Here is a 26403-nt window from a genome sequence, read left to right on the forward strand (position 1 = left end):
AGACTTCTTCGGCTTGCGGATTATCTAAGATCTGCTCTAAGCTGGAAAAGAATTTCCATCGCGACGCCGACGACAGCTGCATTTTCCTCTTGGCTGCACGTACCACTGAATGTGAAAAGTGCTGACACACACACACGTGCTCCATCCGACCGCCCATCTCTCCATGGCCTATCATCTCCCCCAGCCAGGTTTTAGTGGATTTTAAACTGTGTTAACGCTCTGGTCGGAAATATTAGTCAGCGGAGCGGCCGGCAGACGTGAGTTTCCCAGAATCAGCCATAAATTCGTTGACATTGCCTGGGGTCTGCGACTTCGCTGGGAAGTTAATTACACCCGGCACTCAAAGATTTGTTGGAAGGTAAATGGCAAGCGTTATATATTCAGGTACATATATGGTGAATTCCTATAGCCGATCTGGAAGACTATATAGAATGTGGCAGGAAATGTCGATAGCCTTGACTTTCTAGGCAAGATGTTCTTAACTTTTAGGGATTCTTTGTGGGTCACCCAGAAGTCGTGACTCGGCTATTAGCAGTGATTTTAAGGCATCCTTTCTTTTAAGTAAAATGCTTCGTTGGTGTCTAAATCATATGCAAAGGTCATTCGTATTTTAAAGTTGTAGGAACTCGCTATATTTCTTAATTGCACCAATAAAAACGTTCTTACTTCTTATTTCTGCCCGCGTTCTTTATTTCATTTTGACTATTTAACATATTTGGCATGGCTAGCACATTTTTAAACAAAATGACTGGCAATGCGAAATCTAAAGAGCTTTATCTAACCATAAGATCACGTATATATTTTTATCAAAGTCAGAAAAGTTGTTGGATCTCTCCTACACATTCGAATTCCACTTTCTTTGCGATTAAATGGGGAAATAGATTTAGATACAGGGCATCATTTAGTCGGGAACTGCGCTGATGCGTTCTTAGTGGCTTTAATTAAGCAGACAGTGGAACAAATTCAAACTCGACGTGCCTTTCACTCGCTCAATAAACAAATAATAATTCACTAGCCGCTCCTCGGTGACTTACCCACCGTTTCGCTGGCTGGCTTTATGTGCAAACTTTTCACTCGACCATCATCTGGTGCGGGGAGAAATTGTGGCTCGGTAACCGAGACCGAAGCCGATCGAAGAGCCCCAATTGATCCCCAATTTCGGCGCTAGCCACTCGACTTTGGGCTAATGGCTAGGCAAACACCACCCAGTCCGTTGAGCTGATCTCCCATCACATCCATACCAATACGTTTCGTTCCGAGCTGAAGTTTGGAGTGCGCCGAATCACGCACTGCACTTGACCATTATCCGTTTCCCAGCGGCGGGTGACTGTGGGGAACAGCACCTTGAATGCACCTGAGACATGCGATCGTCAGATGGGGTTCGAAATAACTGCGGGTCCATTGCCATCGCAGGCATTGTTGCATTTGAATAGCAACGGAGTTGGGGAGTCTTGTAACTACTGCTGCAGTTGCGGCTGCAATTATTCAACTCGCAGGGAATCAGTCGGCGAACATGTGTGCATATCGAGTCCGCCTCTCAAAGATTCCCATTAAAAATTTCAGCTTTAATAGATTTTTCAGCTAGTAAAAATAACTGGCATTTCGAAGTTACAGTAGCTTCGTTGAAAAATGTTAGCCGCTGGGATCATTTAAGATTTATAATCAATTTCTATATGGGCTGATGGGATGATAATGCCCAGTGTTAGCTGCGAGTTTACAATTGTAAAAAGCGCTTACTATAAAAATCCCATTTATGGGGGCATCAATTCACAAGTTTACAGAGTTATAAACACCCAAAACCTGGGAATGCGAAATAGTAACCATTTTGCCCATCGGTGGAGGTCTTTCAACCCACGCCAATTCACGAAAATTAGTTCGCTCATAGAAATGTGGCCCCGCAAAGTCATCAACGGCGGGCAATTGTTTTAATTTCACTTTAATTTATAGCCGAGAATGCCCAATTTAAAGTTTATGCCAACTAATTGAAAGCGTTTTTGGGACCTGGCCCACGAACTACGAACTACAGACTACATGCTACATTTGATATATTCCCAGCACCATATGTGAGTTGCAATTGCCGCGAAAAGTTTGTGTGCATTTCCTTCAGGAGGGGCGGGGAAAATGTCAAGGCAAATGCGGTAATGCAGGTAAATGTGAATGTGAATGGGCGTGGCGGCAAGGAAAAAACTTACCTTTAACCGATTACGATAATTCTCGAAAAGTTTCCCGGCGAAGGCATTTCCCTTCGAAAATGCAAATGCAAGTTTGAAAGTTTTTGCACAAGATAGATACTCGTATGTATCCAAGGGGTAGGGCACATGCTATAGGGTTGCAGATAGCTTTCCAAGTGGCCGGCTGCCCATCTCGAGCCCATTAAAGACGCCTCCGGTAGCAGCTCTTTAGCTTCCTTATGGCTATTGCGAGTCTGGCCAGATCAAGTGCCAGACATTTTATTGCCCAGACGCGCAGCATGAACAGGCGTATATATGGATGGTAGCTGTATGCAGGCAGCTGTGGATTCATCTGGAGATGTTGCATATTGGCGCGCTGTCCAACAAATTTAGCAACATTTCCTGCTCCCTGCGCTCACTTCAACATGATTTTTTCGTTTCTACAAACAAAAGTTTTCAATTGGACCCCACGCGTTTTCAAAATGGGAAGTTTTTGGTTGGCATAGTGAAATATATGTCTCTAAAATTAGTAACTAAATGCACTCTATTTCACATGTGGCATAAGTATTTTTCAAAGTGTATCCGAGAAAAGTTTCACTAGAAGAAACGAAGCCGAAAAGAGTTGAAAAGTTAAAAGTCAAAAGAAATTAAAGCATTAATTTAACGCCAGCTTTGCTTAGCTTTTTGTGCTGCTCTGGTAATTGTTACCTTAGTACCTTTAATAGCTGACTGTTTGCGAGTGCGTATACACACAATGCACTCGAGGAAGTTGCGCTATTGTTTTGGCCATCATTAAAACACAATTTGGTATCATCGGGGCTTGGGGTTTGGGGCCAAACTCCAATTTAAGCCCCATATGCGGGCCGTGTTGGGTCTCTTTTATCCCATTACGTTGGACCTACGAAAGGCATTTAAAAGCGAAAAGCGAAAGTGTTTGCCATATCCATTGCATTCGTTCTACCGGGATCGGGGTTTGGGGGGGGTTTTAACGGGCGCCAGTGGAAATGGAGATTGATTAAAAGATTTACTACGGCCGACGATGATGCATTTCCCTTGATAATTTCCCCGATTCAGCGATTTGCAGCTGGCCCCTGAGGCCGCTGCTAATGCCTTAATAATATGATGAACTGGCCCAGCCAAAAAAGAGATTAATTTTCAAGACATTTCCCAGCAGCAGCAGCAGCAGCAGCAGTAGAAGCAGTAGGAGCAGCCGAAGCATCGGGAAAGCCGGCAAGTGAGTTGTTAACCCAAACTAAACGTAGCATGTGGCAAGCGGAATTTTGAATGTTAAACGCTGGATGGGGCATGGCCAAGTTTCCAGAGCAGCAACTATCCAGCCAGGGAGCACGGATGGCTTAGCCTACTGGTAACCGCTCACCTTTCTGACCGAAAGTCGCTTTTTGATGGCTTTCAGCTCACCGTGTGTTTGACTTCCTCTACTGTTTTCCCCTTCTCAACTACTCCAGTTACTTTTTTTTTTGTGTTTGGTGGTTTCGGTTGTTTGCAGTGCACGTTTTCCTAATTGCTCCACTTAATCTCCGCTTTTAAGACTTTTTGGTGGTCAGTCAATGGCCCGCAGAGAAAACTAAATACTATTCATATGTGAAAATGTACACAGGGGCAGTGCTCCTTTGTTTCAGTTTGGCATTTGGCTGGAGATACGTAAGTGTAAGTGAAAGATGAAAGAAATCTGTTTGCATTGAGTGATTTCATGGGTCGTTGAGCGTCCAGCCAAACAAAACTAATCTAATCAGATAGGTTTGTTTATATATCTATAAATGCATTTATTGACTGTCTGCTCATTAAAGAAAGTTTACTATTCGCCCCTCGGGGGTCTTTAACAATAGCTGCTTTCGCTCCTATAACACCAGCTATATCCTTACCAAATCCATTCAAATGTGCATTGAGCTGCTTCCTCACCTTCTCACGATCGTTAAAGGCTCTGAATTATTGCACCTGTAACTCCAGTAGCTGTGCCCACATCGCTAAAAAAAAAATAAAAATAAGGAGCGTGAGCTATAAAAGTGAGTGTAAAGTTTTAATTAACGAAAGTTGGCCATAAATATGGCTTGGAAAATGCATTTCCGAATGTCACAGATACATGCCACAAATTTCCATATGTCGGACACGTACGTACATATGTACGTATGGATTATCCATTATCCATCATGGTAATTATGCAGGGCTTCGGCAGCCGGAAATTTCACTTTGTGCAGTGAAATTTTTTATTGGCTTAAATATTCGCAGTATGTGCCGAAGAAATGTCTGCTGTTTGGCTTGCAAGAGGTGAGGTGTCGTTGCGATGCGATGCGATGTCTGGTTTATAATCATTAGGGTTTGCCGCCACATCACTTCAATTGTCAGTTACCGCTGCTGCCGCTGCCCACGTTCAGATACTCGTACTTGTACTTGCAATCCATCCCTACTTTAATGCCTTCTGATGTTTTAACTACCTCGAAGTCGACCACATGACAGGGCACCACGTCCACATGGAGTCGGAAAAACGGGGCGTGGGTGAGGATGTTGGGGTACTGGGATGGGGCAGACGACTTCGATTCGAGATTAGACACACACACGCAGTCACTGTGGTTACCCGAACTAGTGGTTTTAGCACACCGTCTCTAAACTTAACCAAAAGCTAAAAATATATTTTAATGTACTTTGGCGAAAGCATGTTTAAATGTGAAATGTGAATGTGGCATATTTATGGAAAGCGGAAATTTATTACGATAAAACAGTCGGGTGCTCATATGTATTTAGCCAGAGACCACTGTACTCGAAATAAAGTGAGTGCCGACTGCGTCGAGTTCCACCATTGCACTTCTCCTGGGGAAACATCAGGCGACACTTAACTGTTAAGCAAGAGCTGCAAGAGAAGTCGGTGAAGGAGACGGAGATCTCCTATTTTTAACCGCATGGAGTGGGCTTGTGCCCCACAGTTCCCATTCCAAGTCATTCCCCCTGTCCGCTTTTATTATTCCATTCCTGGACAAGTTGGTGATGCCAATTTTTTCAGAGGAGATTTGAGTGCATTTAAGCAGGAAGAGGATAGGATAGGACCTTAGAAATATCTAAAGATTATTTTTCATATATCAAGATTACCATAATTAACATCTTTTCAATATTTCTCGCAGTAATAATATGAATAAACTGTGAGTTGATGGGAAACTAGCTGAACTGTCAACTCTGGTGCAAGTACATAACGCCTAGGCTTTTACTTGCGCACGGCGACCGGCAAAAGGGGGCAAGTGGCATGTTGGTGTCAGGTTGCCGCATGTGCACCACTCCGCCGAAGGCCCGCACCACCCCTGGCAACCCGTGCACCGCTCAGTGGGTCGCAAGTCCCACGACCCACCGATGGTAAAATAGCAAAACGGCAAGAAGCATCGGCTGCGGCGACGACGGCCAGTCAACTTTTGGCTCGGCTAAACAAAAGTGTCTTCGCAAGCTAAAAATAACCACTGTTTTGGCCCAGCTGCTTCCAACACACCCCTACCCACTCCTCATTTTCCCGCCGACTTTGTGGCTCCATGGCCCGATCCTCTTAGTCGCTGGCTTGCGCTTCCTGTTCTGTGTGCAAATCTGTGCCAAATGTTTTCCAAGAAAACGCAGTATGCAAATACATATTGCATTTAAATTCTTGCTGCAGCAGCAGCAAAGCAGCAGCAAGTGTGGCAAATACAGGAAAAGCGGCAAAAGGGGCGGCCTCATTAGTGGCAAGACACTTGAAATTAGAGTTTGCAACTGCTACTGCTGCTGCTGCTGTTGGCTGGTCCCAACTGAACTGAACGCTTGGCGATGATGAAAGTGATTTATGTCCGGCAAAGGCAATGTTCCTCAGCTCCTCGTAAACACGAGACCCGATGTCTGGCCTGGCAGCAGCTTCATCTTGGCAAGGAAACATGTTTGTGGGCTGCTACCGCCTTGCAGCAGTGCTGTCCACACCCTGTAATCAAAGATAAGGAGCGTGTTGGGAATGGGGGCTAAGTTCATAATGTTTTAGTACAAACTGACATAGATATGAGCTTTTCTTGCACCATTCAACTGCGATTTTTTGGTAGAGTTTGGATCTAGATTATAAGCCTGGGAGTTGAATTGTAGTGAATTGAGTATTTTTGCAATATGATTATTGCCATGGGTACCTTTGGATTCAAAACTTTGAATGCACTTGACTTTTTTTAAGAGAAACTAGTTTTAAAAAACGAAGAAGAAGATCAAGCAGAAGAAGCTGAGAAAAGAAACAATTGCATAGGAACCCTGAAGTGCACTAGACCTGAACTATTACTATTTTTTTTTCGCTTTTCTAGCACTTTTTGCAATGGCACGGCATAACTGAAGCATATCTGCGCACACTTCTCGCCGGTGGGGCACATAAAATGAGATAAATAAATGCAGAATGTTAATCCCGCAAGTGTCTTAAGCACGGCTTAAGTATATGTTTTATTTTCGCTTCAGTTCCTTGCGTATTTTAAACTTTTTTTGTGACCTACAAGCGGAGTGCAGAACTCACCACGAGTTGGGTTCTGCCCCACAAGTGAGAGATAGAGAGAGGGAGAGAGCATGGAAGAGAGCGGGCTCCAACTCCAATCAGCATCAGCTGTAGTTTGTTTTTGTTTTGATGCGCCACATGGCTGGCACTCACTCTCTTGCGCTCTCGCTCTCTTTCCGTGCAGCTTTTGCGCTCTGAGTGAGTTGGGTTTCGGTCGTTATTTTTGGATCGATAAAACTTCTCGCGCTGCCGTGGTATAAAATGCTTTTCACTTTTCCCACTGCACTTTAGTCGCCAGACATTTATCGAAACGTGCACATCACCAGCGGTCGCACACTCAAACATATATACTGCATATATATATATTGTTATCCCAACAAAATATCCTTCGAATCGAAAAAAACCCACGCGAGTGCAAATCAAAAGTTTTTTAGCTTTCTTTGTGAGTGAAGTGTTTTTTGGGAATTTTTTCGGTAGTTGGTTGGGAAAATGTTGCAAGATATCCTGGCTTATCCAACTGAAGGAATTTCCTCAGTTTTCCGTCCGCTCTGACTGCACCCCCCTCCCCCTCCCCCTATCTCTTGTCCGTTCTCTCCCGGGATGCTCCTTGCACTCTCTCACAGTTGAGGAGGGTTTATTGATTTTACGCACATGCAGCATCCCCATCTATGAGTCATCATCATCCGTCCTGCAACATTTTCCCCCACGTGCCTAATCTCCGCTTTTTCCCCAAATCCGCGTGCGCTTAGATTTTTCCAGTGCGAAAAGTAAAGCAATTGCATCCATCCAACAGAGAGATTATCCTTTCGCCAAACAAACAAACAGAAACAGAAATGGCCGCCTACGCTGCTTTCAAACACGTTGAGCTTTACAATGTTGGCAAAGCAAAGAAGAGGTAAGAAATTCCCAAAGGATACCCAAAAACAGACATTTTTAACGACTTCAGAACAAAGAATTTGCATGTCAAAAAGTGAATCGATAAATTCGTTTTCCGGATTTATTACACGTTTTTACACGGAAAAGGGAGTTCATCACTTTTTGTCAATGTATGTCCCCATGCAAGAAAAGTCGTTTAATACGACTAAAAAAAAGTGGCCTTTGTTAATAATGCCTTTGTTAAAAAGCATCTCCTGAGGTTTTAAAAGGGTTTAAATTACCATGACGCACAAAGAAAATCATTTGGCTGTTAAGTTCAGCAAATAGGTATATTATCAATATTTATTCAAAATGAGTCTTACTAATTATGACAAGCTGCAAAGAATTGAAGGAATATTGTTTTGACAATGACGAACAATGATTAGGTTCTTTATTAACATATAATATTTACACATTGTGCGATATTTTGTAAAGCATTACAGCTAGGACAATAAATTCTGTATTTGTTTAAAAACCTGTGTATTATAATAACGTAATTCACTTGATGTTACTCAATGTGTTTGACTTATATTGAGGTTATTCGCCGACCGACTCATTTTCCCTGAAGTTTAACAACTGTTACGTGCCTACTGCATATTCTGTTATTGTTTGCCATCGCTCGAGTGAACTTTGATTGGCAAACATTTCGGAAGGCAGCCTCATCGCGATCTGCATCAACATCTCCATTTCCATCTTTATCCCATTGTCTGAGCTGTCGGGCCGCACAAACACCGCACACTTGCATATTCATTTGGTTATGTGTGTAGATTAATTTAGCGTTCATTCACCTCGCCGCCGCCTGACTGACTGACTAACTAATACTACCCATACAGTCGCGTGTGCACGGGGCGTATGTGTAATCTGGGGAGCACCACTTTTGCAAGCGCCTACTTCCCACAAAACCGAAACCACCTAGCAAGTGAACCACCACACCACCCAGCAAAGCCAAGCCAGGCCAAGCCGCCGGTGTTGGCATGTCTTTGGATGTCGTCTCATTGATTTTCCTTTGCCAACCCAACGGCCAGCTGCCCCACGCCAACCCACCGCACAAAGCACCACCCGCGACACCATCACTGCAGTCGTCCACTCGATGCCACCGCACCAAATTCAAAGGAACCGACCGGCGTTCTTTGGGAATATACCCTTTCTTGCTCCGAGGCGTATGACAATCTCCTTTCGAGCCATCAAAACAATGGCCAATTTAAGTTACGAGAAGGTTGTTAGGAAATATATTATTTGATGTGACACTACTTATAATGGTAGAACATCCAAAATGCATTGCATTAGCAAGTCATAATAATGTTTGCACATCTAAGCAAAATTGATTTCTTGGCTTTATTTGTGCTTTCAATTAATTTCAAGCATTATTTTCAGTTTATTAAAACTTATTTTATTAGTACATAGACTTTGAAAGTTCAAAGAGTAGAATGGCATTTTTACAGTTATAAAGCTTACTAAAATCCATAATAGTCGCCTATGGGATACTAAAAGCATAGGTTATGGAGTTATTATGAAAATTCAATTTGAGCTTCAACTCACTTTTCGGCAATCATACAGATTTGTTAGACGTAAAAACTGATTAGATTCGCCCATTATGCAAATGATACGAAATATAATAAAATGTTTATTATTGAACAATCACGTCCTATTACCGCTTAAAATAAATCATTATATTATTACCGTTTATCGCCGCTTGTACGACAAGGGTATTTCCCCCATCGACTTCTCTTAACTTTTGCCCGCCTTTCTTTTTCAGTTAGTTTCGACATTTGTTTTTGCATGCAATTCTTTGACCAAGCCCCATGTGCCCAGCACCACCCATTTTTTCGCCTTTCGAGTGGGGAAACAACAACAAAATCGTTACCGAAATGTTTTTTGCTTATGTCTGTTCCGTTTACCACTCTTACGCTCTCGTACCTGTTCCGAGTTTGAATTCGTGTCCAAGTCCGCTTCCCTGTCCGCCGTTCCGACCGTCCGTCCGTCCGTCCGTTCAACTGTCCGTTGTCCGTCGTCCGCTGGTCCGTGGCGGACATTGAACCCCTGCCTCTCTTCGCGGCCGTTGGGATCGGAGATTAGTTTTGGTCGCGGCAGAAACCGAATAGAAACAATTTTCCTTATGTGTGCCATGTGCATTATAAACAATTTGCTGGATTTTATGGTCCATCGATGGGTGGCTGCACCGCTGCCGCTGCTGCTGGGGATAAAGTGTGGAAAATGTGTTAATCATTGTCATTGATTGCGATTGTGTAACATACCGCCTTGGACTTTCCCGCCGGCGGCTGGGGGAAAATGATTAATATACTTTTCCTCTGCATTTCGATGTAGCGTTTTGTCTGCCGTGTGTGTGTGGTGTGTGTCCCCCTTTCTTCGGCAAAGCCATGACTTATTATTGTAAACAATCAAATTAAATCTCAAAGGTGCGACGCGCCAAGATATCGGATTGAATTGTCGCTCTTTGTTGCGTTGTATAAGCGGCGGAAATCATGACAATTCATTTTGTTTATGGCATTGTCTATCCATCTGACGATCATTATACGCTTGAATTCCTTTGCACAATGCCCGCATATCTACTGTTTACAACCTGAAGTTAACCTCATTCTGCAAGGAAAGTCCGCAAACAAATCAAGAATTTCCATATATTTATAACCATATATAATATACCGTGATGGGAATGTTTTTCTTTTTTTTTTGGCGTTGCCAAGTCAACATTTATGCAAATGATTGCAGAACATGCGGAAAGCGAGCCAAAGTCGTTATAAGGAATAATCAACAGAAATCTGCACCACAACCCACCGCCACCCACCGACTACCCAGTATCATCATGACCTATTGACAGAACCGAAAAGGAAATCAAACACATTTCTCCGTAATGCCTGCGTCAATGTAATTCCTGTTGACACGGAAAAATCGGGCAGGAAAAGTGAAGAAAAACTTTTCGGCCCTTGGTGGAAGTGTGTTCCCCTGGCAACCACAAAATGTTGTATGTACATTGTACGGGACTCTTGGATGGATACTATTGTACCTTAGAGTGCCTGATACGATGAATGAGGCTGTTCAGTATTCAATTCGCATCGATCCGGCGAAAATTGAAGAAGGAGGAGTGTTTTAGTTGTCCTCTCGTCGGGAGGAGCTGTGTGTGAATATATTAGAAAGTCCTTTCGCTTTCCACAAAGCCGCAAATTAATCAATACAAATTTATTAATTACATATTTAAAAGCGGCAGATCTGCAACTTTCGCTGCGATGAGTGTGTCAGCAATTCTGGTATGGTTTGACTTTGGCTTTGGTTTTGCTCTCTGGCTCTGAAATGCACAATTTACGAAGCCAATCCCAGCTTACGTACGCATATACATAATAATAAAAATGCCAGCATCACTATCGGCATCTACATACATGCGGCTTTTCCAAGCCAGCTTTTCCTTTCCTCTCGAGCACAGCACACTTTCCTCGGAAACGGCAACTGCAACCGCACACGGCTAATCGATAATTATTCATCGGGCTCAGGCCAACACTATCGATAATTGACAATCTATGGTTTGCCTGTGCCGCACAACAAAACTCCTTCTTCCCAGCATTGTCCAATTATGAATTTTCATCAAATCCCGCACCGACCATTAATCACACCTCCAAAAAACAAAAAAAAAAAAAGAGAAGAAAAAAATAAGAAGAAACACCACCCGCTGCGGTTTTGATTTGGTGCCCTCTTGTGTCTTCCTGGTCATCATGTCTTCGGTGGAGGAGCCAATCCTCCATGCCCGCTGTCATCTGACACTTTTCACGACCGTGACTGACCAGGAAAACATATCAATTTAAATGCTATTGCCTTGATTGAGTGCGGGAAAGGGGAAATGGGAAAAGCGCGTGGACCTGACACTCAAATTGTAGTTGAATCATGGGCAAAGGAAGTCGCTTTTAATTGGGAGGCGCAGCAGGAGATTCCCTGGGTGGGTTATCCATTAGTGGTGTATGGAAAATCTCTTTTCGAAATCGTAGGCAATGTAAATGAATATAAGATATAACAAGCTGAAGTCAGATCTCACCTTATTTAGTGAGAAGTGTTTCTGTAAAGTGTTTTCCAATTGAAACAATTAAGCAAGGCCTCCACTTTGGGATGAGTGTAAATACCTTGCTGCCAATTATTATCATTCCTGCAATCACCTTTGAGGAATGCCCGACTATGCCGATCCGACTGATAGAGATATATGTATGTTGGTCGGCCACAGCTGATTGGATTTGAAAAGCTTTTGAGTGGAAAGCAACGGTAAACATACCGCGCTCGAGTGATCTCCGCCGCCACGCCTCCCTCCCCCTGGAAAAGAGAGTAGCTCCTCCCCTTCCTCCTTGTGATCCGCGGGGAAAGTAGTAGATTCTTCGACTTAGGTATTTGCCCGCCTCGGTTTTGTGTTCCATTGTGTTTTGTTTGATTTGGATTTGGCTTTGTCCGAAGCGGCAATTATAATGGAATCGACTAATCAACGTTTTTAGGTAAATCAAAAATGGGAGGGAGGGAGAGACAATCATAACAAAAGTGGCAGCAACAATAGAAGAAAACCGCACACAATTTTCGTGCTTCAGTTGAATTTTCATTAGGATTTTATACATCCCCCCACTCCATTTTGCGGTTGCACGAAGTGGACGGGACACGTTTTAAATGAAACAAAAGAGGAAGCAGCAACGCAGCAGCCACCACTGACTGCAATGCGATGCAGTCGAGCAGCAAGCATAATGAGCCGAACAAACCCAAAACTCAATAATAAATGGGCAGCGAAAATGTAGTAAAAAGATTCAAACAGTAACACATCAAGTGTACTCGTCCGATAAACAATTACCCGGACATTCGAATCAAGCCGAATCAACTGGAACAACCTACTCCAAACTCCGAACTCCAGCTGGAGCTCCAGCTCCAGCTCCAACTCCATTTTCATTTCCATCTGCATCGCTATGACCACGATGATGTGATGTACAGGTGCAGTGCAGCATAACGATCGGCTGGACGGACTATACATAGCTGAAGCTTTATGGACTAAACCATAAAGCTGAGGCATCGCGACTGACTGGCAGTAAATTGTGCATTTTTATTGCATGATTGCTCTCAGCAGGCAAACAAATCAACAGAAAAACCAACTAACAAATGAGCAGGGATAGTCCGGAGAAGACTCCTCGACATTCCACAGACGGGAGGCCGAGTGAAAATCGGTTTGACCCGACCCTTTTCTTTTCTTTTCGTCTCGTTTCGTTTCTTTTCCCGGGAAAGCCATGGTCGGCCCACTCCCCTTTGTGCGCATACACCGAGCGAATTAAGCCGGCCGTTTGCAGAGTTTAAACAAAGTCATAAAAATCAATTGCAATTAATCAAGCTGCATGTACCGCCGCCTCCCTGCGCCCGCAGCTCCACCCAAATAGCAGCAACTTCATTATAAAACGACATGAGGCATCCACCCAGCCACCAACATCCATTCCCCGCCACCTTCTTTTCCTCCAAAATCGGGCATTAGCCAAAAAAAAAAAAAAAAAAAAAAACTAGAGAAAAAGAAACAAATTAACTTTGGCTTGGCAACGGACAACAGACAACCATTTCAGCCTTGTCTTCTCTTGTCTCTCGGATTTTTTCTTGGCTCTTTCACTGCCTTTGGCCCCTTTGGTCGTCTTGGCCAGAAGCAGCAGCAGCAGCAGCTTGACAGCGAGACAGACAGATCGGGAAAAAAGCGACAGAGATTTTCACACACCACCAGGCATTTTCATTACGAAATTTTGAGGCATTAGTCATAGGGAATGCATTTAGAAAACGAGACGGAAATAAGCTTCTTATGCTCCAAATGCATTAGTTTTTAATTTCTTTAGTTTTCGGTTTTTTGACTTCGCTTTCCCACACGCTGTCAATACACAAAAAGTTTTCCAACAGCTTTTCGCAAAAGCAGAGGAAGGAAGGCGATCTCCGATTTCAACTTTTACTTGTGCGCTGAGCAAAGACGAATTTTGACAGTTGGTTAATTAGAAAACTGTCGAAATGAATTTGGCGTTGAAGTTTATGAAGCTCAACGCAAGTGCAAGATAATTCGAAACGGAAATACTCTTACTTTACACCTGCAAGCAATCCACAGAGTGTATAGAATTCTTTGGAGGGATAATCCTACTTATAAATAAGTTTTGATTTTGTTTCATTAACTTTCATCGTGCTTAGTCGTACTAACACACCTTTTTACATTTCCAAATGAATATCGAACTAAAAGCGAGCGTAGTAGAAAGTTAAATTTAATTTCATAATTTAAAATCGAGAGGCCTACAACAAAGTGCTGCTGGATGGATATTGACCATGATTTGGCTGGCTTGCACTTTGGGCCAGCCACGCCCCCTTGGTGTTGTAATTAATTGACGGCGGCGGGTAAAAGGGAAATCTGGGAAAGTCCCTCGATATGTTGTGTTATGTGTGCAAACATAAAACAATTATCGCAGCAGCATTTGGTGGAAAAAGAATGGGAGGCTAGGCAGCTGAAGCAGGAAAAATACCCTAGAGCCGTGTCGATGAAGAAAGGCCATGAACGTGGAGTGAAAAATCGAAAAACCAAACGCAAACTAAATCAGAGCGACAACTATCACTTTGAGCCAAGTATTTTCTATATGCACAACCCGAACAACTTTTACCCGAAAAGGTTGTTTTCAAATTTCGCCGCTGTTGTTGTTGTTGCAGCAAGCACCATGCCACATTACCTTTCGCTCGGATTGGCCTCTTCCTCCCTGCCGCTGGCTCCTTTCTTTCCCCCTTCACCCTCCGCGATGTACATTAATTTTTGTCATCATCCAGGACGGGAGAAGCCAAGGCTCCGTGGACTCCTCCAACTGGGAGCCACCTGCGCACTCCCAGCTCCACCTGGCTGTTTGGCTGACTCGCTGACTAGCTGGCTGACCGGCGGTCTTGTTTTGTCGCCGATCTCCTGACTTGGTCAACATTTGCCCGCGGCGCCTGGTGTGTGAAAGGTTTTCCAGTGATCCGACGATCATATGGGGCAGGGAGGGAACTGTTGGGCAGGGGTGCGCCGCAAGATTGGTCCATTCGATTTGGCTCATATTTCAAACAGTGCCAAGCTATTAAGTGCCCAGGAAAATGGCAAGCCAACCGTAGTGGAACACAAAACATAGACACTTGATAGGATTTTCTGTGCCTATATTTCCCAATTTATTTATAACAATAAAACAGTCACCTTAAAGTTCAGTTCTTGTTCATGTTTAAGCCATAGAGTGTTGGCATTTGATAGCTTCAGTTAAGGGAAAACAACTAAAATAGCGACGTTCAGGCGGCGAAAATGGGTTAATTGCGAATTAGCCTAGCCCATTGACGGGGAGAATTCCAGGGAAGCCAGACTTGCGCGTCCACAGTGAGTGTGGAAAGTAAATGGCCAAAACCAGCTCAAACGGAAGCCATGCCAAAATAAACTGCGACACTTTCCGGGGACAATAATGCTTGCCCGGATTGAAATGTGCACAACCTGTGGCCATTAAAAGAGCAAAGCTTCCAAATTTGGTGACCTTTTTTTCGTTTGTTGTGCTATTCGCTTGTTTTAGCTGGCTTAGCCGCAGCGTGTGGATGGTAATTAGTCTAGGCCCGGCTAAGTGGCCGGCATTAAGATGGTCGGCATATCTTCGCCGCTTTGGCAATAAGTGCATGGATATTGTGCCCGAATGCCGCATGTGGCATGGGCCAAAGTCAAACGCAACTTTCGCTTTCCATTTGATCGGGCCGCATTCGGTAAGTTGGTAAGTTGTAAGTTCACATGCATGGCCGGCGGCTTAACTGTTTAAATAATTATTACTTGTTCGTCACTTGCGCAAAAATTGCCCATTTACCGTTGCTTTGTTAGTTTTTCCTCTCAACCCTGCCGGTAAAAAAAAAAAAGAAACAAACTGAAAAAACATGAAAAAAGATCCGAAAGAAAATAATGAAAACAAAGCAGGAGAAACAAGTCTTTGTCAAAAACGAAAGAGTTAAAAAAAAAAAAAGAAAAGAAGAGTTTTACGCTCCGCTGACTATGCTAACAAGCCCGAAGACATTTTAATAAGAACACTTTGCACACGGAGGCCAGGTCTTATAAATAGAGTGTGCGACAGTTATGATCGCAATTACCCCACACACCAACCCAACCCGAACTGCGATTGCGAGCGCGAGTTATTCCAGCGATTTCCCCACGCGACGCCACTTCGCAAGGCTTTACTACACTGGAAAGTTAGCAAGAGATGATATCATCAGCATCCATAGGATCTGTATATGATATTGATATATAACTTAAGGGAAGCCAGCAGTACTCTATCAGTGTGATATCACTATTACTTTAGTACAACTTCTTTAACTCAAATCAAATAATATAATTGTACAAGTTCTAGCCAACTAGTTTTCTATAATCTGATGAACGCACTCATTGTTTGTCATGCAACATTGTTTCTCTCTGTGTAGGTAAATTGCCTCCCCCTTTTGCACCTGCCCGTCCGTCAAGCAGTTCACACACTTGCGGCGGCCGTTTAACGGTTGTTTTGCCTTTGCGGCTGCGCTTTGGACGCTTTGTCATGTTCCGAGGGCCAAGAAGTGTTGGCCTGGCCAAAGCAGAGGCCGCCGCCGGTGTAGTGTGGTATAATTAATTAGGCGCAGCCGCAGCAACAGCAACAGCCGCCTTCCTCTTCCGTCGGGGGCACGCGAATTGGGTTGCACTTTCTAGCAGGAAGACGACGACGCACCTTCAGCTGCAAGCACCCACTTTTCCCTTTTCCGCTGCACTCAATTCAATTCTAGCCGTAGAAAGTTTTAATACCCGAAATGAATGCTAAACTGGGAATTGCCCCCTATTATTTATGCTCATTGTTTGTGGCGCTCCACACATTTTTTGTTTTTAGCCTAACGCTTTGTTTAGGCCAACAGTAATCGGGCGTAATTACAATGCAATTTTGTTAATTATCAGAAAAGTGTAACAAAAGTAGCTGGCATCGCTTGACGACTCTCACTTTCCTGCGAAAAGGTGAAGAGGAGGAGTGCGTGCAGATGGTGCATTAAAAACGCAATCTTTTAGCCCACTGAAAGGCCGCTGATTTGATTGACGCCCCGAGGAAGGCGTCTCGCAGTGGTAAACTAGCAATCGCAAATGGCCAAGAGAGCGACCAAAAGCAAATGTTGACAAGTGAATGGTCTTTGGCTTTCCGAGCCTAGGGGCAAATCCGTCCACCACCAGGAGATGGAAGTTGCTGCAGAAGCTGGCGATGCTGGAGTTGGTAGCATCCACAGTTCAGCTAACTGTTGCAGAGTTTAATTGACGTCTCATGCTGGCGGCGGTAAAATGCATTCACAGAAACCTCAGATACACTCGGATAGCCTAGCCAAAGCCTAGCCGCAGCCTTCGATGGCTGACAGTGCGGTTCACGTGTGCAAGACAGCCAGGAGTTTGGCCAAATTAATAGATCAAATGTCTGTGTTATGGCGGGGAAGAAAAAATGCGAAAAAAATCAACTTAATGGCCAAGAAATTGAGAAACTATGAAGTTTGTAATGAAACAAGTATGCTTTATTAACTAAAAAAGAAAAAGCAGGAAAGAAAATGAAGATGCACTTGCTTGCTTGCACTTGTGTCTTCTATAATAATAGTTGAACTACTTAAACACACTCTTAAACTTCGTGAGAATGTGTGATATTATTATTTTTCCCCCTGATACTTTAATACTGTTATTATAACAATTATTTTCATTTAGTCCTGCTGCGTTGCCTGGGCCAATTTTAATAAACAACGATTACCCGCCGAGTTGTGGCACCATTTGGGCCTTACACCACCGTCCGGCACTGTAGCTGGTGGTTTTGGTTTTGGGCAGCGTTGCGTGGACGGCGACGGACTGACTGACTTGACTGAGTAGTGAGCAGTGAGCAGTGAGCAGTGAGCAGCGGGCACTGAGTGGCTGGTGAATGCCACAAAGCATAACATTTTTGGCCAGCCTTTTGTCTCGGCTGCAATTCTTTATGCCAGGGTTTCCACTTAATTGCGATGCGGCCGGAGGATGGGAGATGCATCTTGGCGTGACTTCTAATGCCCATTGAGTGCTCACCCAGCCAGCTCCGTCTTAAACTCGATGAGTGCAGCTAGCTCCTCCGCCTCCTCCGGCAATTCCAATTGCAACTCCATCCCCAGCTCCTTTTGCCGTTTCCAGCCGCAGTGATGATGATTAGACACAGACATTAAATGCATTTCCCCTCGCTTAAGCTCGATGTGCTTTCCTCATCGTCGAGCGTGTGGAAATTTGTGAATTATGCACTGTGCCATATCAATTACCGAGCGTAAAAGAATGAGCTTGTAATTAATGAGTCTCCCCCTTTCTGTTTTTGTTTTTTGCAGGGTGCTGAGGCCCCCGGGCGGCGGATCGAGCGACATCTTTGGATCGGAGATGCCGCAGACCCCCAGGAACGTGAAGAATCGCATGGCGTCCAACATATTCGCTGCCGAGAAAGATAATGGAGTGAAAAACAACGGTAAGCTTGAGGTCTAAATACCATTCAATACCAAACCCGCATATGTACATGTGATGATGTGTGATCCCTAGCAATCGAAAAAAAGAAAATCAAATCAATCTTAGTTGCTTGTTCTATCATTTGATTGGGAAATTGTGCCCATGACGAGATATGTCTTTAGATAATGTCGTGGATTCTGGTCAATTAAATGCTTATTAAATGTGTATCGTTTTCTTCCCGTTCTCGTTCTTCTTTTTTTCCTACCCCCGCTCTATATCTTTTCTTTTCTACGTATCTTTGCAGTACGACAAGGAGCTCACAGATTCTATTTCATTGGTACTTGAACTATGTCTCCCCTTTCCTAATTCATGTCAACAATTGCACAGTTGTCCCCTCACCACGAAGTTAACCCAAAATTGTGTTCACTTTGCTTTGTGTTGTCGTCAGTTTTGTGCTAATTTATGTTCCAACGCAAGTTCTCCATTTGCACTGACACTCACACTTGACTCGACTAAACCCAGAACACCGAACACAGCAGCTCACCCACTTCCCACAGAAATACTGACCCACTCCCACTCGAGAAGTTGCATTATTCCCAACCGGTTGGCCTGCTTCCTTTTTCCACCTGCTGCCGATGACATTTCGAGCTCGAGCAGATAAAAGCCGAAAAGAACTCAAGGCTGCTCCTCTCATTCAATTTTTTGGCTAACCTTTGCCATACAACACACACAAAGAAAAAAAAATTGAAATCAAGTTTTCTTTAAAGGGGTAAAAGTATTCCTTTAATGAATTACGCATTTTATGATTTCTCTCAGTGTACTCACCCAACCACTGTCCAAATTACGTACAAGCTTGTAAAACACCGTTGAGAAACTAATTTTAAAATTCTACTCCAACACAACTCCACTAATTTGATTGTTTTATTTTCTTTGGTTTCCCCTCAATTCATTTGATTTCTTTGGATTTGTTACAACTCCCGCAACCGCGATGATCAGGTGATGCACCACGTCGCGGCCAGAAGACCGTCGACTCCCACTCTCGGCTGTTTGGGGAGCCCACCCGCCCGATCACCCCCGGCAAGAACCACATGAAGAGCAGCATTCCCTTTGGTCAGAACACAGAGGCCGTTGCCGCCCAGAAGCTGCTGACCACCAATGGCCACTACAACGGCAAGAGCGGATCGGTGTCCTCGGCCTCGTCTTCGGTGTCGTCCTCCACCGAGAACCTCAAGATGAACAGTGGCTCGAGATCAGGTGAGAAGCGTTTAGCCCTAACTTGGGCTGGGAAGTAGTAGTAGTCGCTGGATTTGAACTCGATCGAAGAACTGAGCTGTCAGATTGGGGAGCCAGCCAACGACTGGGTTTTCATTCAGTACGAACCTAGATCACGCAGTTGCTACACCGATTAAAACCAGAGCGCTTGAAAACAAAATTGTATCCAACGAAATAAGTTGTGCATTTATAAATTTCTATATATATATATTTTTTACTGCACACGCACGCACTAAACGTATCAAAACAACCAACCGACCAACAAAAACCAATTTTGGCTGTTCAATCGTTTCGCGTCAGTCTTCCGCAATATGAGCAGTGAGTACTTGTAGTGTCCAGTGTCCACTAAGGACTCCTCCTCATCCCCGATTCGCCTGCCTCCCCGATCCTCATTCAGCAGCAGGACCAGACACCAAAGAAGGATCTCCACGCCAATCCTTGTGTCCCCCAGAACCGGCACGAGCCGAAACGCCAATCCCATCGGCTGACGACGCCCTGTCCATTGATAATTCGTGCCGAGATAGCGAAGTTGGAGAAGTACCGGCAGATAACAGGACAGTCACAAAGTCCGATCAGGTGAACGAGGGCTGTCAAACTCGGCGAGACTCTGGAAATAATCCCGAACAGCCATACTCGCTGAACAAAATGGCAGGCGTGAGCAATGTAAAGGAGCCCCTTGGGCTCTGTCCAAACGAGATTAAGGAGGAGCGGCAGGCGTGCTCCAAACTCGACTCACGCAATCCGATCACGGGCCTCGGCCTCAACGGAGATGGTGTTGGCGGACTCAAGCCCAAGAAGCTCAGGATCCGAGGTGGGCGTTTGGTTCTGGTTGTGTTGCTTCCGTCTGAAATTCCATATCCCAAACTCCAAACGAACATAGCCAATCCCCAAGTACTTTTCTTAGTTGCGCTTTAATTTCGGATTCTTGTATTTGAGCAGCCACTTTTATTTTTTATACACCTAGTTTACATTTTAAGTAGTCAAATTTTCTAATGATATTCCTTTGTTTCCACAGAGGGCAACCCCGTCACAGGGGAGGGCTACAAGGCCAACGACTTTACCCAGCGCCAGGAGTCGTCCAATGGCGGCACTCCGGTGATCAACAAGAACCGCATTCCCCCAGGCGGCTTCTCGTCGGGCCTGTGGTAATGACAGCCGGAATTGCTCAGATCCCAGCACAAGCAATTGAGGGGCTGATGGAGGGACGAGACACCATAAGAAAAAAAAAAAACCTACAAAACAAGCAAAAAAATCATACTACCCATCTAATATACGCATAAAACCCTACAACCCCATATAAAGCTCAGAAAATCGAAAGGCACGAACGTAGGACTTGATGGCCAACGAATAATTAAGCGAGAGAATAGCAATTGCTCAACGATCTGAAGATGCAATAATGACAGTCGCTACCCAGATGAGAATTAATCAACCACTTTTAGAAGGCGGCGTTGCACCCAAACCTATCACTACCAACACCAACACCACCACCACCCCCCATTGCAAATCTGTAATTTAAATTCCTTAGTTGGTGTAAATCCATGGAACGCGTGTAGCCCCCACAAAACAACACCCACGTTGAAGCATCCAATCGCCTGTCCTCTGCAACTGCGTATTATATATAAATGATATTCATCAACCCGGTGTGTGCGTACATGAAGCAAGCGGAAGCAAGGATGCGAGCGGTGGCATGGATTTTATTTTAGTTGCTACTACACGCCACATATATTTATATTTATACCAACTGCATTCACACGAACACTCACGAAAACACATGCATACATACATTATAAACATTGTATTACATTACATTAAATATGTAATTTAAACGGTACGACAGCACTTTCTAATGTGCACGTGCTAATTAAGTGTAAAAATACAAAATTCAAGCGCGAATATTTGTTCAATAAAAACCTTTCGTACATAACTTACCTTTTTGTCCTTATTTATAAAAGTGGTCGGGCTGGACGGAAATTGATTGGAGTTAATAATCTTTTGACCGAGGTCCTAAGCTGAAGTTAAAAACTTGCTTTTAAGAAACATTGAATTTTTCGCGCCCATGAGCTTAAATCGTCGATAAGCTATCGATTGACATGCCGTGGGTTATCGATGTTCATCTTTTTGGTCTGGCAACACCGTGCAACGCCGTTACAGTTTATTTGCGGCCCGTAGCTCTGCGACGCCGCAAACAAAATGGCTCTGATTTTTGCAGACTACAATAAGTTTTAGTTTTGGCCATATTTCCGCTGCCCCAGTGGGCTAAAAGCAGATGCAAAAGGTCCCAGTGAGGTGTGTGCTGCTGCAGCGACTGTGAAGATGGAACCTGGTGTGCGCAACACCTCAGAAGAGCTCTACCAAGTGAAAACCCAGACAGCCGTCATCGTTATTGCCAATTGTGGCATATAGGATACGAAAACTAGTTCTCACGCACACGCACTCACACATTGAAGAGCCACTGACGACGCGAGCTGCCTCTTCCCAGTCAAAAGATGGAGGGCATGGATCTGTGGACGTCGATGTTTTCGTCCGACTTCGAGGAGGGTGAGGCGGAGAGCGGGGCGGCGGAACTGGAGGAAAGCGAGCAGTACGGGAACGGCAATGATGACTTCCTAGGCGATACGGAGATCCTTGATTCAGGCGATGCCATCGATGACCTGTTGGATGCCGAAGAGGATGAAAGGGAGGAGGAGGATGACTACGAAAAGAACTCCAAGGAGCCAAAGCAACCAGATCCCGACGATGATGCGCTCTTTGATTTTAATATGGAACCCATTGTTGATATAGCGGAGCCACAGCATCCATCGTTGGCTCCTGCTGGACCCATGGGCCACCAAGTGCGTCCGCCAATGCAGCGACACTCATTCCCGGGAGCTGTGGGTCGACCTAGATTGGGTCCCGGTCTGTCTGTACGACCCACCACCTCGCAGATCAATGCAACGGACGAGAACGGAGTGCCAATTAACTACGAGTTGGGCGTAGTCTACATCTGCCCCGCCTGCGGTGGTGAATTCCGGCAACAGGACCACTGGAAGCGGCACATGAACCACATCCACAAATACAACACCCTGCGTGGCTTGAACTTTACGCCGCTGGACAAGCTCTATCAGCGGTGCAGGGAGTGCAACAAGCGGATTGCCATGCACAGCCGGGAGAACCTGCTTAAGCATAAGTTCACGCACCTGCCCTTCAGGTGCACCAAGTGCTACATCTGCAAGCGGGAGTACAAATACAGGTACGGCAATGAGTATCCTATTCAGCGCTTCCTTAATAGTAATGTCTTTTAAAGGCAAGATCTTATGGTTCATCTTCGCATGGTCCATTGCGATGAAGTCGTGGCCATGATGCGTGAGGGTTACAATGCGGCGGGGCGGAAAACACGGGTTCGAGAGTCTCGCACCGAGCAGCTGCTGCGGGAGAAGAGCTTCCGAGAGAATGATGACCTTGGGGAGGAATCCGATCGCATAGAGGTGCGGAATGAGCTGCTCGAACCAGATGTTGATGAGTCTGGCATCCAGGAGCAGACCGTGTCGGAAGAGGTTTCCAAGAAAAAGGCTGGCACTCGAGGAGCAGCTGAACTGTGCGAGGATTACATACACTACATGTGTCCAGACTGCGGCACCGAATGCGACACTCACGCCCAATGGAGCCAGCACATAGAGTTCGTCCACGACTACGTCAGCCGAAGGGGACTTAATTTTCGAAGCGTGGACATGCAAATGCAGTGCCTCGAGTGCAAAAAGGTGAGTGGGTTTTTAGATGGGCTCTTACTAATTTCAGATTCGTAAACCAAACTTTGCTAAATCAATTATTTTTTAATATCTCAGATTGTGACTCCCAACACCATTAAATCACTTCGCGCCCACAAATTCAGCCATTTGTCGCAGCCTGAGTGGCTGCGCTGTAAACTCTGCTACAAGGGTTACACGGATCATCAGGAAATAATCAGACATCTGCTGCAGCACCATCATATGGATACGCTTATTTCGGAGGACGCCGAGGAGGAGGATGGTGATGCTTCCTCAGCAATAGTGGCGGAGGATGAATGCGACGGGGACAATGGAAACGGTGAGGGAAATGGCGCCCCTTTGGACGAGGACTCGCCCTATTTTGAAGACGCACCCAGACGCGGTGGTCGCATCAGCAGCGACGACATTTTCGAGCCCCACATCGACTACCTCTGTCCGCAGTGCGGCAAAGAATTCATCGAGAAGAAGCACTGGCGCACCCACGTGGTCATGGCACACAGCATGAACGATCTGAGCAAGCTTAATTTTGAGATGATAAACGAACGGCAGCTGAAGTGCACTGAGTGCGACAAGATCATAACCAATGCGTATGGAATCCAGAATGCCCAGCAACACAGGATCACGCATCTTCCATTCAAGGCCTACGCCAGGTGTCGCAAGTGCCACAAGTCCTACACAGACAGAAAGGGTCTCGTAAAGCATCTGGCTACCCATCATCGTGTTGGTTGGCCACGAAAGCTTTCGGGAGGATGCCCAGCTCCAATTGTTACACCCACCAAGCAGCCACGCAAACAGATAGTGACGATAGCCAATGAAACGTACGAGATAATCTATCTGGACGACGTAGACCAAGGCGGCATGGAGGAGGATAACGACTTTGGTGAACAGATGCAGGCAGAAGAGGATGAATATCCAATTGCACCGCCACCACCACCACCACCACCGCCACAGCCAACATCTCAAGGAAATCATCAACGCTACAAGTGCGTCCACTGTGGCACACTCTTCGCTACCCAGGCGGCCGTCCGTGTTCACATTAGCGAAAAGCGGTGCAGGAAGACAGTGGTCAGAAGGCGTCGACAGCCAGTGATGAACTCTGGGGATCCATCCGTGGTCACCGTAGAACAAAATTACATCTTCTTGTGTCCGTCCTGTGGATTTGAGTACAAGACTCAGTTCGAGTGGCGCCGTCACATCAATGAGGTGCACAATTTTGACAAACGTCAATATCTAAACATGCGTCAGTTGGATAAGTATCGCTATCAATGCACCCAGTGCAAGGACATTGTATGCAATTCAAAGCTGAAGGGCTTGCAGGACCATCACTTCCGCCATCTGCCCTACAGACTGTACCTCAAGTGCCTGATCTGCGGCACCTGCTACAATCACAAGCCGAATATAGCTGCACATTTGAGAGCCCGTCACAGCATTTTTGATAGAGAGACGCCGGCGATGATAACAAAACCGAAACAAGTGCTTGGGCGTTATAAGGATAACAGTAGGGAGAACCCCAAATTGCCCTCTCCTCCACCGGCTCCCGCACTGGCACCAGCACCGCCCTCACCACCTGCATGCTCCTCCTCTGCTGCTTCCACTGCGAGTAGTCGTTCCCTAAAACCGCAGCCTGGTGGATTGCCAGCCCGACCCGCTGGTCTCAACACGCTGGAGGACAGCATCTCGTACCACAATGCCGTGGACCTGGACTTCATCACGTACTTTTGTCCCAAGTGCAATCAGAACTTTGACTCTCATGCTTTCTGGCGCAAACATATTGTGGAGCAGCACAACTTTAACAGCCGTGAGGGCCTCAACTTTCGGCAGATCGATAACCATCACTACCTGTGCCTGGAGTGCTACAAACGGGTGACCGTGACGCACACCAAGGGCGCCATCGGTCAGTTACAGTCGCACAAGTTCCGCCACCTGCCCCACAGATCCTTCAAGTGCTTGACTTGCGGCGGTGAGTTTGTGCGCAAGCAAATGTTCTTCAAGCACCTCAACCGCGACACTAACCGGTGTGACAATCGTCCGCACCGAGAATTCGATGACGATGAGCCCGACCAGGATACGCTATTGAGCTCCATTTACCATCTAACGTGCCCGCAATGCGGTGACAACTTCAAAACTCACAATAAAAAGGAATGGCGGGAGCACATTAACGACCACCATGGCTTGACCAAACTGGAGCTTTTGCACATGACCAAGGTGGGTGAGGATGTCTACCGCTGCCAGGACTGTGATGAGGAGTTGGAGACGAATCGACAGTGGGTGCTACAGTTCCATCGATTCCAGCACCTGCCCCACGCGGCCTACATCCGTTGCAAGCTATGCAAGCAGAGCAGTGAGGACGATGCTGCTGCGGTGGGTGAGTTGCACAGCCTCCGTGAGCTGCAACAGCACATCCGTAAGCACCATCCGGGCCTGGGGGATGCCGAGATGATATCGCTCATCGAGCAGATAATTCAGGACGAGAAGGAGCAGGAGGAGGGCACGAAGCAGACCAATGATGATGAAAACCCTACTGGTCAGGACTCAGGACCGTATATGCCGTTGCCGCCACATCTTCTGGACGATGATGGCGACGTGGAATTTGAAGATCAGTATCTGCTCGGCTAGTATTAACGAATAAGAATTTTTCGATTTATTTAAAAAAAAAAAAAGATCTTAGTGGCAGAATGTAATCTTTCGACCATGCACGTCCGGTTTTTTTTTTTTTTTTATTTTAACTGGAGCTTAGAACTCAATCTTAACTTTACTCGAAAATCTCACTAAAATGCTAGTGTACTCGATTTGCATATTGTATTATGCAGTGTCTTTTACTGAAACCGTGAAAGTATATTTCACTTTTAAATTCCGTGTTCGTTTTGTTTTTTATTTTATTAGTTCTGCGAGTCGAACATAGATTACGTTTTGCCACTAAGACACTAGCCCGTTTTTTATGACCCAAATCGAAATAGCCTAATCCACTTCCACAACACCTGTGTACTTCCAGTGGCAAACAGATATTGATATTGAAGAGATTAATTAGAGTATTCATATAGTTTACCCATAGACGACACCGCCTAAATCTGATTACGGACTTTTAGCTGTAGGCTACTCTTTAATTGCTAGTATTAAGAATCCAAGCTATTTATTTTCGATATAATCTCAATGGACGGTAACTGATATTATCAAAATTATAATTATATTTTCAGCACCACTGCTTCGACTAATAAGAAATTGGTCTCGAAAAAGTTGGTCTATGCACGTGAGCGGCTTTGCGCTGTTTGATTAATGTTAATAAATAAGACATTTAATTCTAAATGAAATCTCTGGAGTGCTTTTACTTATACAACAACAAAA

At 45.1% G+C, this 26403-nt stretch overlaps 2 protein-coding genes across 12 annotated transcripts in view; both read left to right on the plus strand.

Moving 5' to 3' along the window:
- The window catches only part of LOC117143015 (microtubule-associated protein Jupiter), a 29393-nt gene extending 8151 nt beyond the window's left edge, over nt 1-21242 (plus strand). The window contains exons 1-8 of one of the 11 annotated variants that reach the window (XM_033307382.1): nt 6937-7102; nt 7410-7555; nt 17935-18068; nt 18351-18383; nt 19043-19300; nt 19619-19636; nt 19716-20129; nt 20334-21242. In XM_033307382.1, coding sequence (XP_033163273.1) covers nt 7494-7555; nt 17935-18068; nt 18351-18383; nt 19043-19300; nt 19619-19636; nt 19716-20129; nt 20334-20467 — 1053 coding nt within the window. In that variant the 5' untranslated portion in view covers nt 6937-7102; nt 7410-7493 and the 3' untranslated portion in view covers nt 20468-21242. Of the gene's footprint in view, nt 1-6936; nt 7103-7409; nt 7556-17934; nt 18069-18350; nt 18384-19042; nt 19301-19618; nt 19637-19715; nt 20130-20333 lie in introns of those variants that run through there. The other 10 variants (XM_033307384.1, XM_033307383.1, XM_033307386.1 and 7 more) reach the window with 10 other exon arrangements.
- Nucleotides 21243-21469: 227 nt separating this feature from the next.
- LOC117142457 (zinc finger protein Xfin) lies at nt 21470-26369 on the plus strand. Its single transcript, XM_033306440.1, has 3 exons — nt 21470-22547; nt 22602-23055; nt 23140-26369. The coding sequence occupies exons 1-3, from the start codon at nt 21805-21807 to the stop codon at nt 25675-25677; spliced, it is 3735 nt and encodes a 1244-aa protein (XP_033162331.1). The 5' UTR covers nt 21470-21804; the 3' UTR covers nt 25678-26369.
- Nucleotides 26370-26403: the final 34 nt, after the last annotated feature.

The sequence above is a fragment of the Drosophila mauritiana genome, chromosome 3R, assembly GCF_004382145.1.
Source record: "Drosophila mauritiana strain mau12 chromosome 3R, ASM438214v1, whole genome shotgun sequence".
NCBI lineage: Eukaryota > Metazoa > Arthropoda > Insecta > Diptera > Drosophilidae > Drosophila > Drosophila mauritiana.